The sequence below is a fragment of the Xyrauchen texanus genome, chromosome 41, assembly GCF_025860055.1.
Source record: "Xyrauchen texanus isolate HMW12.3.18 chromosome 41, RBS_HiC_50CHRs, whole genome shotgun sequence".
NCBI classification, from domain to species: domain Eukaryota; kingdom Metazoa; phylum Chordata; class Actinopteri; order Cypriniformes; family Catostomidae; genus Xyrauchen; species Xyrauchen texanus.
In genome coordinates this window covers 28,969,835-28,983,990 of record NC_068316.1, presented here as the reverse complement: position 1 = coordinate 28,983,990, position 14,156 = coordinate 28,969,835, and the positions used below count along the sequence as shown (strand labels likewise).

The 14,156-nt window shown below is 39.1% G+C and overlaps 1 protein-coding gene across 3 annotated transcripts in view; it reads left to right on the top strand.

Annotated features, from left to right (window-relative positions):
* LOC127634169 (NXPE family member 3-like) overlaps positions 1 to 12,519 on the top strand; it is a 190,878-nt gene extending 178,359 nt beyond the window's left edge. For 2 of the 3 annotated variants that reach the window (XM_052113594.1, XM_052113593.1), the window contains exons 7-8: positions 4,727 to 5,067; positions 12,070 to 12,519. In XM_052113594.1, the coding sequence (XP_051969554.1) occupies positions 4,727 to 5,067; positions 12,070 to 12,267 (539 nt within the window). In that variant the 3' untranslated portion in view covers positions 12,268 to 12,519. The remainder of the gene's footprint in view (positions 1 to 4,726; positions 5,068 to 12,069) is intronic. The other variant, XM_052113592.1, reaches the window with a different exon arrangement.
* Positions 12,520 to 14,156: the final 1,637 nt, after the last annotated feature.

The following is a 14,156-nucleotide window of genomic DNA, read 5'->3' as shown; positions in this document are numbered from 1 at the left end:
GGAATCTCGGAAGGCGGGGCTCTGGACAGCTCGGAAGGCAGAGCTCTGGAAAGCTCGAAAGGCGGAGCTCTGGAAAGCTCGGAAGGCGGAGCTCTGGAAAGCTCGGAAGGCGGAGCTCTGGAAAGCTCGGAAGGCGGAGCTCTGGAAAGCTCGGAAGGCGGAGCTCTGGAAAGCTCGGGAATCTCGGAAGGCGGGGCTCTGGACAGCTTGGAAGGCAGAGCTCTGGAAGGCTCGAAGGCGGGGCTCTGGACAGCTCGGAAGGCGGAGCTCTGGGAGGATCGGAAGGCGGAGCTCTGGGAGGCTCGGAAGGCGGAGCTCTGGGAGGCTCGGAAGGCGGAGCTCTGGGAGGCTCGGAAGGCGGAGCTCTGGGAGGCTCGGAAGGCGGAGCTCTGGAAAGCTCGGAAGGCGGAGCTCTGGAAAGCTCGGGAACCTCGGAAGGCGGAGCTCTGGAAGGCTCGGAAGGCGGAGCTCTGGAAAGCTCGGAAGGCGGAGCTCTGGAAAGCTCGGGAACCTCGGAAGGCGGAGCTCTGGTAAGCTCGGGGGGTGCTGGCTCTCGGACGGTCGTGGCTACTGGCGCTGGCTCTTGGACGGTCATGGCTACTGGCGCAGGCTCTTGGACGGTCAGGGCTACTGGCGCTGGCTCAGGGACGGTCGAGGCCGCAGGCGCTGGTTCAGGGACGGTCGAGGCTGCAGGCGCTGGCTCAGGGACGGTGGAGGCTACAGGCGCTGGCTCAGGGACGGTGGAGGCTACAGGCGCTGGCTCAGGGACGGTGGAGGCTACAGGCGCTGGCTCAGGGACGGTGGAGGCTACAGGCGCTGGCTCAGGGACGGTGGAGGCTACAGGCGCTGGCTCAGGGACGGTGGAGGCTACAGGCGCTGGCTCAGGGACATCTGAGGCTACAGGCTCTGGCTCAGGGACATCTGAGGCTACAGGCTCTGGCTCATTGACGTTTGAGGCTAACGGCTCTGGCTCACTGACGTCTGAGGCTACAGGCACTGGCTCATTGACGTTTGAGGCTATCGGCTCTGGCTCACTGACGTCTGAGGCTACTGGAGCTGGCTCGGGGACGGCCGAGGACTCAGGCTCGCTCACAGTGACATGCGTGGGCTCTAGCTCGCTCACCGTGGCTGACGAGGACTCAGGCTCGCTCACAGTGACATGCGTGGGCTTTAGCTTGCTCACCGTGACATGCGTGGGCTCTGGCTCGCTCACCGTGACATGCGTGGGCTCTGGCTCGCTCACCGTGGCTGACGAGGACTCAGGCTCGCTCACAGTGACATGCGTGGGCTTTAGCTCGCTCACCATGACATGCGTGGGCTCTGGCTCGCAGACCGGGGCTGGCGCGGGCCGGGAGGTGGAAGCCCGTCTTCTCTCCCTCCTCCGGGCTGACGAAGTGGGCCGCGCTGGCTCGTGGTAGGTGACTGGCGTGAGGGTCGGTTCGCAGACAGGTGGGGCTGGTGTTACTGGGGCCGCCGGAGGTGGTCGAAGGGACTCCATTGTGGATGGCAAGGTAGAGTCCTTCTCAGCAACGGCCACAGTTAACGGTGAGCCGCAGACCCGCAACGTCATCTCCACGAATCTGCAGAGAGTCCACTCGTGCGTTGCTGGTGGCAACCGCTCCCTCAACGAGGCGTTCAGGTTGCCCCTGAAGTAGACCACCAGGGCAGAATCCGGGAAGTCGGAGACGCTAGCCAGCCTGAGAAAATCGCCAATGTGAAGCACTGCCGGTCGGTCCTCTTGCTTCAGACACAGCAGCCGATAATTGGCCTGTTGAACCGCTGGATCCATTTTTGGTCGATTGTTCTGTTATGAAGGGTGAGGAAACAGGACAAGACAGACGAGGGGTGCGGATCCAAATGCGGTTTTTAATGACATTAACACATAAGAAATAAAAGGTAAACACAAAGGAAAGTCCACGATGGGAAAAACTGGAAACTTGAACACAATGAAACAGATTAAACAAGATGAAACAAAACACAAACAAAACTAAGAACTCGGGTAGGGAACACGGACCAGGCTAGGAAACATACAAGAAACGAACGACAATCGACAGAGACTCAACAAAGAACCAGGGTTTAAATACACAGACAAAGTGGAGACAGAACGAGACACAGGTGGAAACAATGATGAGTGCAGGCAGTGAGGGAGGCCGGGAATTGTGGGAAATGTAGTTTTAGACAAGGACAGTGAAACACGGGGCGGATAACAAAGAAAACGTGACATGGAGCGTGAACGGTGATGGGTGAAAAGGAAAACACGGAGCAGACAAGGAACCAAGACAAGAAAGTAAATAGAGAAACATAGAACACAAGACAACAGTGAACATGACAGAATAAAAGAAACTACAAAAAGACTACAAAACCAAAACAGGAATTAAACTAAACTTCACGATGACAGTACAAAAACAAAAGACAACAGGGAACATAACATATACAGTATAGCCTACATAAAAATGAATGGCTATTTGTTTTATTTGTGTACTATTATGTGCTTTTCTGTGTATAGTGAAATGTTTTTCCTTCTTACAAATTGAAATGATTTGATATCACGAGAAAAGGGCACCACCAGCAGTTAAAAGGCAAAAAAAAAAAATAAAATAGCATAAAAAAACTAGCAGGGGTGCAATTACATGCAGTATTTTCACTTTAAGTTTAATTGCAGAAGTTACATTTTAAATGTGTAAACATTTACTAGGGCTGTCGATTTAACGTGTTAAGTCAGTGCGATTCATTTTATTAAAAATAACGCGTTAAAAACATTTATGCAATTAATCGCAATGCCCCCGGACCGTAATAAGGATGATTCCTGAGAAATGCAAGCTTGTAGTACCACCTGTTTACTCCAGATGTCAGTAAGTGAAATTTCAGCTGTATGTTAATGTGCAGTTCATATAGTGAACAAAACCATCCTTTAGTAGGCAGCACAACACAAACATTTGTTACGTTCTTGCGTTCAAAACACTTGATGGATCGCTAATCTGAACTAGGGGATCTCAAGATGTGTTCAAGAAGTATTAAAGTATATTTAACTTGACACAGTGACCTAAAAATTTTATGTTTATGAAGTAACGCACCTGTGGCACTACACAAGCATATCTGATGCAGGTGTACATTGACGTGTCCTTAAACAAGCCCTCATAATAAATCTCCAACTGATTGACACTGTGTGCCAATGATTGACTTATGATCACTAATATGGTAATAAACAATACATTGTATTCTAAAGCTGCTTTTTGTATTGTCTTATCAATGATTAACACTTCTGCAACATGAACGTTATTCATTTTAATTATCTGAATATTATTATTATATAAATGTTTTTTATATATTTAAAGATAACTATGTATAATTATTTCATCATTATATATAAAATTATTGTTATATTTATATATGCGAAATTGGACACCATGTAATTAATTCTATTAAAATGTTTAATCGATTGACAGCCCTAATATTTACGTTTAGCAGGGAAAAAATTTAGAGTGCAAATTATGGTTATTCTAGGGAAGCTTGTGCATTAGATGCTGGAAATGTCCCGCCCATTACTGAAATGGAAAATATTATTGGTTAGCAATATCCAATCCCTTCTCAAATGAACGTTCTGATTGGTGGATCAGTTTAGTTGGACTGTCTGTCTTGCCAGTGCCATCAGTTGCGCTCCCACAGCTCCGTGCGCATTTAGAGATAATCTCTGTGCACTATAAAATATATATATATATATGTACTAATGGCATCATGTTTGTAGATTGAAAATGTTAAAAGCCTACTCGTTGTTCTGACGGCCACACGTATCATCACTTATTTCAGGTGGGCATATGCAAAATCCTAAAACAGATAGGAGGGCATATGGCGTTTGCCCTAGACTGAAGCTGTTTCTCTGATTTTCTTTCATAACCTCTTGTTTGAACAAGATTTGTGACTGTGCAAGCACTTGTCTGCTTGTGTCTTTCAGCATTTGTTAAGATGAGTGGAAGAACAAATAGTTCCCATCCTGCACAAGTATTTTCTAATATAGCCTAATCCATTTTATTTCACTTTGAAGCTTATGATTATTGTTCATGGTAACCAAATAATAATATCCCTTGGTCAAATTTGTTTTTTGTTTTTTTTAGAATCAATATTTTTGTGTGAGGATCGATATTTTTTAAAGAACATCAGTGTCGGAACTATGGGTACTTTAGGATCGCTCCGCCCATCCCTAATTAGAACTAATGAATAAACAGTCAATGGCCCCAAAAAGTAGTTAGATATTTAAGATGCACTTACAAATGTACAAAAGACAACGTGTCATCGAATTAGAAAACGAAAAACGGCATTTAGAGAGAGCACTAGCACACATTTAAAGCAAAACATTTGACAAAAAGATATTTGATAGGTTTTAAATGATAAAACAATAGATGAACCATAGTTTACAAAATGAAGGCAAAAGTTATGTTACACATTCTCATTGTCAAACAGTGGTACATGTCCATAGTTAATGTCCTGTTTGGACATGAGGGGAACTGACTTCATACATCCTCTAAGAATCTCATTGACACCAGTTGGTTAAGAAAAGTTAGTTCTGTAAAAGCTCTCGTAGCTTCATTGCATTTAGATTGTTATTTAAGTGTGGTTAATTTCCCAAATACCTTTAAGGGCCATTGCATAAAATGAAGGAATAAACTTGATTTGAGCTGTTAGTGAAATTTAAAAGAATTCTAATGTTAGTTTTTCTGATCTTATTTAGGCTTAAAGAGAATGGACCTCCACACTCCTCGTACGGGTGGACCCCTGATGGCTGTGGAGTTGAAAAATAATATCATTGTTCACTGGCAGCCACATGGTGTGCCTTTGCGATTTTCTAAAATGCTAATTACTGATCTGCATTACATCAGCAATGATATTGATGAAATAGCTGGTGGTCGTCATGCAGTCATTGTCTTCACAATCTTTGCCCACCTGGTGTTTCACCCACTAACATTTTACGTCCATGAAGTGGCCAAAATTCGCCAGGCCGTTGTTGCACTACTGAGCCGTGCACCAGATACTACTGTCATCATCAAGTCTGGCAACACTGCAGGACTAAAGGTACACTCGGTCAAAGGGGTTTTCTTTCTTGTTTTCCTAATAATAGCTTTTTATATGACATTTTAATGAGTATGCAGCATATGGGTAGCTGACTGTCTGTTGCATTATGAGTGAGCTTGTGTGACTGGTCAAAAAAAAGTGAATCACTGTAAACTCTACACTGCCATTGTCATCACATTCAGCACATGACACCAGCATGCGTTTTCTATCATCTCTGCATGAAAATCAACAAGCTGAAGATACATTAAACTAATATTGTTTTCCGTGATTGTAATTACTGTGTAAATACTTTTACACCATCTGTGCATTAGTGTAATTTTTTTTTCAAACCATATATGATGCTTCAGTTCAAATGTTCAATTTCTTTGTGGAGAAAACTTTAATATCTCTTATTAAAAATCAGCCCGTATTAATTTACCCAGCAAACACAGAAGGTTCCCCTAACCCAAGAGTTCGTACTGTACTGTACACCTACTTATCCATGCTATTATCTAATCAGCCAATCATGTGGCAGCAGTGAAATGCTTAAAATTATGCAGATATAGGTCAGAAGCTTCAGTTAATGTTCACATCAACCATCAAACTGGGGAAAAATGCGATCTCAGTGATTTCGACCGTGGCATGATTGTTGGTGCCAAATAGACTGGTTTGAGTATTTCTGTAACTGTTGATCTGGGATTTTTATGCACAACACTTGAGTTGTTGATGTATACTCAGAATGGTGCCAAAAACAAAAAACAACCAGTAACAAAATTGAGTTTGTGGCATTTATTTGTGCTGTTGTTGAATATGCGAATACATTTTTAAATGTGACTAGAGTATCAGGGAAACTGATTTATGCAATCCTAAAATCTAAAATAGCAATGTTTGTAGAAAAATCTAATTTGATAGTGTAATGGATGATGAGATTATTTGAGTTACCACTACCCATGAATCACTCAAGAAGTACAACATTATAAAATATTAAGGAAATTACCAGAGACGGCCTTGGAATTGATATTTGTTAGATGGCTCAATTATTTATCTGAAATCAGAAATGAAAACATCATATTACACAGCTCTCTGGAATACTCAATTCTGATTGGTCAATGACGCATGGAGCGGTCTGTAATATGTCATATCATACAGTTTTTCCATATATTGCGAGTCATTTTTTCTACTTCTCAGATCACACTGCAATCTCTACAAGTAAGCTAATTAATAGAATTTCAACTCATATAATAATAATAATAAGTCCATATCAATGTTTTATGTACATTTATTTATTCATTTAGCAAGTAGTCTTGTAATACGCTGCATACTGAGCTGTCAGAACTGTGATGCAATCCGGAGGAGGTTTACACAAATCAGCTGTTCAGCGATATTTTCTTCTCACATAATAACATAATTTCAATGCAAATCAAAATGTCATGTCCATTTATTCATTTATTTAGTTAGTTGCCATGTAATAAGCGTGATAAAGTAAAGTCAGCTGGTTGTTATCACAAAATAAATCCCTTTAGGGTGATACAAGACCAGTTGTGGTTTACACTCATTGAGCACTTTATTAGTAACACCTGTACACCTACTTATTCATGCGATTATATAATCAGCCAATCATGTGGCAGCATTGCAATGCACAAAATTATGCAGATACGTGTCTGGAGCTTCCATTAATCAACCATCAAAATTGGGGGGGGGGGGATCTCAGTGATTTCAAATCTGGCATGTGTGAGTATTTCTGTACCTTCTGATCTTCTGAGATTTTCACACTTAACAGTCTCTACAGTTTACTCAGAATCGTGCCAATACCAAAAAAAAAAAAAACATGCCTTATTGATGAGAGAGGTCAACGGAGAATGGCCAGACTGAGTTGAGCTGACAGAAAGGCTATCGTAACTTAGATAACCGCTCTGTACAATTGTAGTGAGCAGAACAGCATCTCAGAACATTGAGGCAGATGGGCTATACAAGCAGAAAACCTGGCTGCACATTATCCCTTACATATCAGATTGTTTTTTGAAAAGGAAGGTCACCATTGATAACCTGGTTATGTTTGAAAATTAAGACAAAAAGTATTTAGTGGAAGTTTTTCTTATATAAAAAAGCTTATAATACTTTATGAAGGAAATGGTTTAGGATTCAACTGAAGAAAATTGGTTTAAGTGTGAGTATTTGAATTGGTATTAGATTTCATATTGAGGACACCTTTCAGGTAAGAATTGGAGAAGAATTATCAGTTCTATATGAAATTGATAATGGAACTCTGCAAGCAGGGATGGATTAACCACCGGGCCAATTGGGCCATTGCCAGGGGCCTCTAAACCCAAAGGGCCCGAGCACTAAATAAATTATTTATGTGATAGAGATAAATGTCAGCCTTATGTGAAATAGCATTTGTTCGGCCGAATGCATGCTGGACGACAGCAGTGCGTGCAGACACTCGAGTGCGCGCTCAAGGAATCTGCATCTCACAGGTGCAGCGTGTTTATTTGAAGGAATACAGAGAACAACGTCTGATTTACTAAACGCTTCCAAACACAAAGATAAGCTGCAGTTTACCCTGGCTGTGTACTAAGCTGATGGTTTAATTTCATATAAGCGACAGAATTTGTGTAACAGTATAGAGGTCTTTAAAATGGTTAAGTCCTGCATGTATTTAATATTTAATGATAAAGAGAAAGGTGCCTTAATACCCTAACTATACAGTATGTGCACAGTAACCTTTTGTAACATTTGGTTAAGTGCTAGAATTCACGAACAGTTATTCTGCTATTTGTCGGGACTTGAAAATTAAGAATGTTTATTGCCACGGATGTGTCAAACACAATCTCAGATTGCAGGGAATAACGTGCACAGTGAGCTATGAGCCTAAATAGCACAATACATAGATCTTCAAATGATAAAATCACATTAAAGTCAAACAAAAATAATCTGTCACTGCCTGCAGCATAGTACGGCTTGTCTTAATGTATGGAAAATGTGTATTTCTGCCCGGGCAGGTTCACTTTCCATGAGGCAGCACACACTACGGTTTATAAACCTCTTTGGGAAGCTTTGATTTTTAAATTATTCCGCATTGACTTCCTGTGCGGTATGCTGAAAAAAATGAGTTGTGGCACAACGATCAAAGATGTCCATCCAGTGTGTGTTTACATGGCCCCGATGCAACTGTGAACAGCCTGTAACTCGCCCTATAGCCTACTTGAAAAACTGACTCAAACCTGGCTAAATACCTGTAGGTTTGCCAACACAGATCGGGTTGAAGACCTCTAAACACGTGCAGAAGAACTGAATAGTGATTTTGGTATTTGAAAATCTTGCACATCCCTATTAATAACGCATGATTTTGGATCTGTTCGTAATTAAAAGGTACACATAACTGGCCATGTAAGACATTGCTTCAAACTTTCCTTCCATCAATTTGAAAAATCCAACCAAATTTGGCTCTCTAGTCAGATGATGTAGCGTTATGGAAAATAACTCAAAATATTTAATATGTTGTTAAAAGAGTGCATGAGGCCACCCACCAAGTTAAGAAATGGTCCTTGGGTTTAAAATTCTCAAAAAGAAACTGCATTAGGGTTACATAACCTTGAATTTTTGGATCAGCCATTGAAAAGTGTATCAGAATTGAAATACCTTGGTTTGTGTTTTGATCAGAAGTTGAACTGGAAGAGGCATATTACTAAAATTGAAACAAAGTGTAAAAAAAATGTATATATATCAATTGTTTGTATGCAGTGGCCAGCTTGATTTAGGGTGCTAGCTGCAGCTCATTATTAGCTATCTATCAATCTTCAATATGTTCTGGTTTGGATTATGGGTGAATCGTTTTTGGATCGGCAGCTAAATCAGTCTTGATGAAATTGGTTGTGATACAGTCTAGAGCTTTAAGAATATGTTGTGGAGCAATTAAAATGTCACCTGTTACATGTTACCCATATTCAGAAAAAAATCTTAAGGATAAAATCTTAAGGACCGTATGAAAAATGCTAATAAAAAAAACAAAAACATATTATTTGTAAATTATATTCACCCTTTGCTAAATTGAAAACACTGCAACTAAACATTCTAAGATGTTTTACCTTTATTTTGTATTATTTTTTATGTACAGTAATTTAAAATCTGATGATTGCAACATGCTCCAAAAAACTTGAGACAGGGGCAATTTAAGTCTAATAACAATTTGACGAGTTGAAATAACAAGACAATGTGAAACAGGTGATGCAGTCGTGTCACAGTACATAAGGAGCCTCCAAAAACAGCCTAGTCACCCAAGAGCAAGGATCATTCGAGACTTGTCAGTTTGCTAACTGATGCTTCAGCAAATAATCCAGCACTTTGAGAACAATGTTCCCCATAGACAAATTGGAAGGATTTTTGGGTATTTCACCCTCTGCAGTGCACAAAATAGTTAAAAGATTCAAGGAATCTGGTCAAATCTCTGTGCGTAAAGACCAAATGCAATTCTTTACTATGCAAAGCAGAATTCCTACATCAACACTGTCCAGAAACACTGCTGACTTCTCTGGGCTCGGTCTCATCTTAGATAGAAAGTAGAACAGTAGAAATGTGTTTTTTGGTCCGATGAGTCCACATTTCAAATCTTTTTTGAAAAACACAGCCGTCGTGTTCTCTGGACCAAAGAGGAAAAGGACCATCCAAGCTGTTATCAGAGTCAGGTCCAAAAGCCACTGTCTATATGAGTCAGGAGTGTGTCAGTGTCCATGGCATGGGTAACTCACACATCTGTAAGGGCACCATTAATGCAGACAGATATGTACAAATTTTGGAGCAGAGTTTTCACAGGACAACTTCAAACCACATACTGGTCGAATATGCAGAGTGTGTGTGCTATATTGGCCTGACCATCTCCAAATGAGAATGTGTTGCATTATGAAGCGCACAATGCAGCAACAAAGACCTCGTACAATTGTGCAGCTGAAGACCTGTATAATGGATGAATGGGGGAAATTCCACTTTTTAAACTTAAAATTGAAAAGGTGATGTTTCACAGTGGTAAACATTCGACTGGACCAGCTTTTCTGGAGTGTGTTGCAGTCATCTGAATTTAAATGACTGTACATTTTCAAAAAACAAAGGTATCTGTCTGTATGTCTGTCTGTCTATCTACTGTATCGTAGTCTGTTTTAGCTGACAAATAGCGGTTCCCTCTCTACCATTCACTGAGGGCGATTTACAGTTTTTCTCGGTCACTTTGGTACATTTCTCAAATCACAACTGAAATTCTTAAAATAACAGATTCTTAACAAATTCTTAAAATGTTCAACCGCCACATCATCTAGTCAGTTATGCACATCATAAAAGCAATTTGTCATTCTTTTTAACAAATTGCCAATGCAATTCATGCAATTGATTCTCTTTGGAGAACTCCTAGTGGTAGATTTTAAGTGAGAGATTTTATTCATTCCTGCAGATATTTACAGATGGTTCCAAAAAAACAGTCATTCAGATTGTTGACATAGGAGTGTCATTTGTTTAAAATGATATATGGACATGTCTGTTTATACTGAAGAACTAACCACATGAATTGTAGTTGTGCAATGGGATGAACAGGTTAAGCCAGATAAGTTGGTAATGTGTTTTGATTCTTCTACTTTAAAGACTATGTTGTCATCTAGATCAGATAGGGAAGATTTATTAATGGAAGTATACACACCATTACACAAATTACAGAGATTCTTTGTTTCTTTGTATATTGTTAGGTGCCTGCACACGTTGGAGTGCTAGGGAAAGAGGTGGCTAATAGATTAAAGGCCAAAAAATAAAACGTGTAAAAAGCACTACAAAACAAAAAATGAGACAAAAACCTAAAAAGGGAAAGGTTAAGCTATAAATGGCAGGTAAGATGGGACAGAAGCAGCACTAGTATGTGGCTTTAAAATACAATGCACTCAGTGGTGAGGGAACAGTACATTTGTGGGAATAGAAGGGATGCGATTTGATTTAATAGATTAAGACTGGGTCAAAGATGCTTAAAATCAACTTTGGCAATTATGTGCAAACATGGAAATGGGATGTGCGATGGCTGAGATGTGGAACATATATTGTTGGTATGTAGTAAGTATAATATTTATTGAAGTAGTTTGTTTGATTGAACACAGAGTAAGCCAGTGAGTAATGTGTATATTTTGGGGGCAGGTACAAAGGATGCAAAGGTGTGTGTGGATAATCAGAAATCAAATAAATAAATGCACCATGTCATGTGTTTTGTCTAATTTTGCAGTAGCATGTCAACATGCTTAACTTAGTATGTCTGTTTATGTTTTAGCTGTAGTAAGTCTTTGTATTTGCTCTGCAGCAGCAGCTTAGCAAATCTAGTCCAATATCCTATCAATATGTCATACACACATTAACATGCTAAATCTTTCATAGAGTTGTCATGACTAAAATGTACTATAGATATGTTTATTTAAGATATTGCTTTATCTTTATGCTTGTTGGATAATCCATAAAAAAAAATTCTGAGCTGCACACAATAAACAGAGACTGCAATGCTGCCATCTGACTTAAATATCAATTCACACATGCACATTTATATTAATTAAGTCTATACATTTGTCATATTGTCTTAACAGACTCACTACTGCGTAGTCATTTTAGATGTGTTTAATTTAAACATCGCTCTATCTCTATGCTTGTTGTTAGAAAATCAGTCTAACGAAAATGTGTTCTATTATTTTGTAGAATTCAATTTGAAGTAATTTTTCATGCTTTTCTGGATTAGATATTCTGCTTCGGGCATATCCCTACTGTGAGCTATATAAGTCATCTGAATCCATACAATATCTCAGACTATAACAGACTAAAATTAAGATGCTTGAAAATCATATTCAGGTTTTTTGTTATTTATTTTTAAGTTTGTGTTCCATGGATAAAAAAAATAACAGCACACATGTTTTGAACAACATTTAGGTTGAGTAAATGATGACAGTGAAACATTATTTTAATATTGTTGCTCATTCTTGCGGTGACTCTTTCTGCTCCGTGTTGTTACAGGACATTTTTCAAAGTGATTGGTATGCACTACAGTTGAACACAGTGATGAGAGAGATGTTCAGAGATATTAATGGAGTGATCTACTTTGATGTCTGGCAGATGACTTCCTGTCACTATCTACCTGAAAACATTCACCCCGGTCCTGTTATCATTGCTAATGAGATTGACATGTTACTGTCTTATATCTGCCCTAACTGAAACACCAGACACAATATCATAATGTATGTTAATAACTTTATTCATACAGTATGATGCAAATTAAAATTAGGAGACTTGATCTAAATTAGAGAAGAGGTGTAATTTAACGGATTATCTCAAAGTGCACTTGAATTACATTTCTATCATCACTTAGTTAATGATCATATTTATCTTCTTTATTTACAAAACTTAACACAGTGATTTATGAAACATTTTATAATAATATAACTGTTATAATCTTTGTTCTGTCACTCTGACATCTCTAAAAATATTGTTATTTGTCAAATGTGTTTTAATTAAATATTTTTGTTATTACTTGTTTGTCTTGGGTTATTTCCATTACATTTTTACAAACAGTTATATTTGTTCATGCATAGTTTTAGTGATATTTAATATAGTATTTTAACACCCATGAGAACGATACAATTGTGTTAATTGTTTTGTTCAAAGATCAAAACATTAATGAAATTTAAGATACAATAAAAGCAGGACTGTTTTCAAGAAATTAAAGCAAGTATTTTCTGTTTCAAAACGGTAACTTTAATAGTATGTTTTTAACCATAAGGGTTCCCACTTGACTTTCCCTAGTCATGCAATATTGCAGAGCTGAGCACAACTAGAGAAATATTAACCATGAAATATACATGATTTTTACAACATTTTATGAACATTATTTATTTCAATGGCTTGTCCATGCCTGGGTTCCAGGGTTTACTTTAGGTATGTAGGCCTATGTCCTTTGAGAATGATACAGTGGGTGTAGAAATATATAAGTAACTAAAGCAATATCTCTCGAGCAAGAGTGCTGTTTTGTCTGTATATCAGCACGGCTGTGATTTGGCTGTAAGCACGAGGCTGCAGGCATTTTATAAAAAATGTAATCAGCCAAGTAAATAAATAAATAAGAAAAACTCAAGGAGCATCCCATAAACCCTCTTGTGTGGGGAACTACTTTCTAATGGCAAGGATCAGCTGTTGCTAGTTCGAAAGATGTGCCCAAGCCTCCATTAATAATTTTAAAGCATCACTTTAAAACTAGTAACAGTGTCTTGGGTTGTTTCTAATAATTTATTGGAGTAACAACGACATGTGTGAGAGTGTGTGTGATTGAGAGAAAGAGAGAGAGGCAGAGAGAGACTGAGCGTCTGTTAATCTGCGAGCAGCAATTAACAGTAAAGGCTGATTAATAGTTCTGTATCTAACCTACGCCATAGGTTTGCATCTATAGTTCTGCATTGGTGTGTCTGCTAACCAAAATACTAATGTATTGAGAGAAAGTGCCTTCATTTCTGGAAAAAAGATACATTTCATGAATAAACAAAAGCAATGTATTCATGGATTAAAAATTATTTATTAAATTAATGTTGCTTTAAAAAAAGAGTTCATCAAAATATATGACCATGTTTACTCACTTCTCCAAGGGCGGCACAATTATGACGAGAAACTTCCTCTCGGATGCTCTGCACTTCTGTTTATCTGCTAGACAGTGTTACTGGTGATGGCGAGCAACATAGGCTCTTTTAAGACATAACATAAGGAATTTAATTGTCTTTTACTTTTTTAAATAGAGGTCATTGTACTATAAAAACATTCTGTAAGTTTCAGAACTGAAAACTTCCTCCTTAATAGAAAAAGATAATTTATTTATAAGAATTTAAATAAGCTGCAAAAACATCTCATTTGGAATTTGTGCAACTTGTGACGTCACAAGGACCAAATACATCTGCATATGATTTCCTCTTCAGCAAGACATCAATGCCTATTTTTCATCATTGCACTCTTGGCCCCACCCACTTGTGCTCATTCACACAGGTGAAGAGAGACATGGCCTTGCCATGAGAGATTCATCCAAATTCGACTTGAAAACTCACCTTGGTGAGCCAATCTGG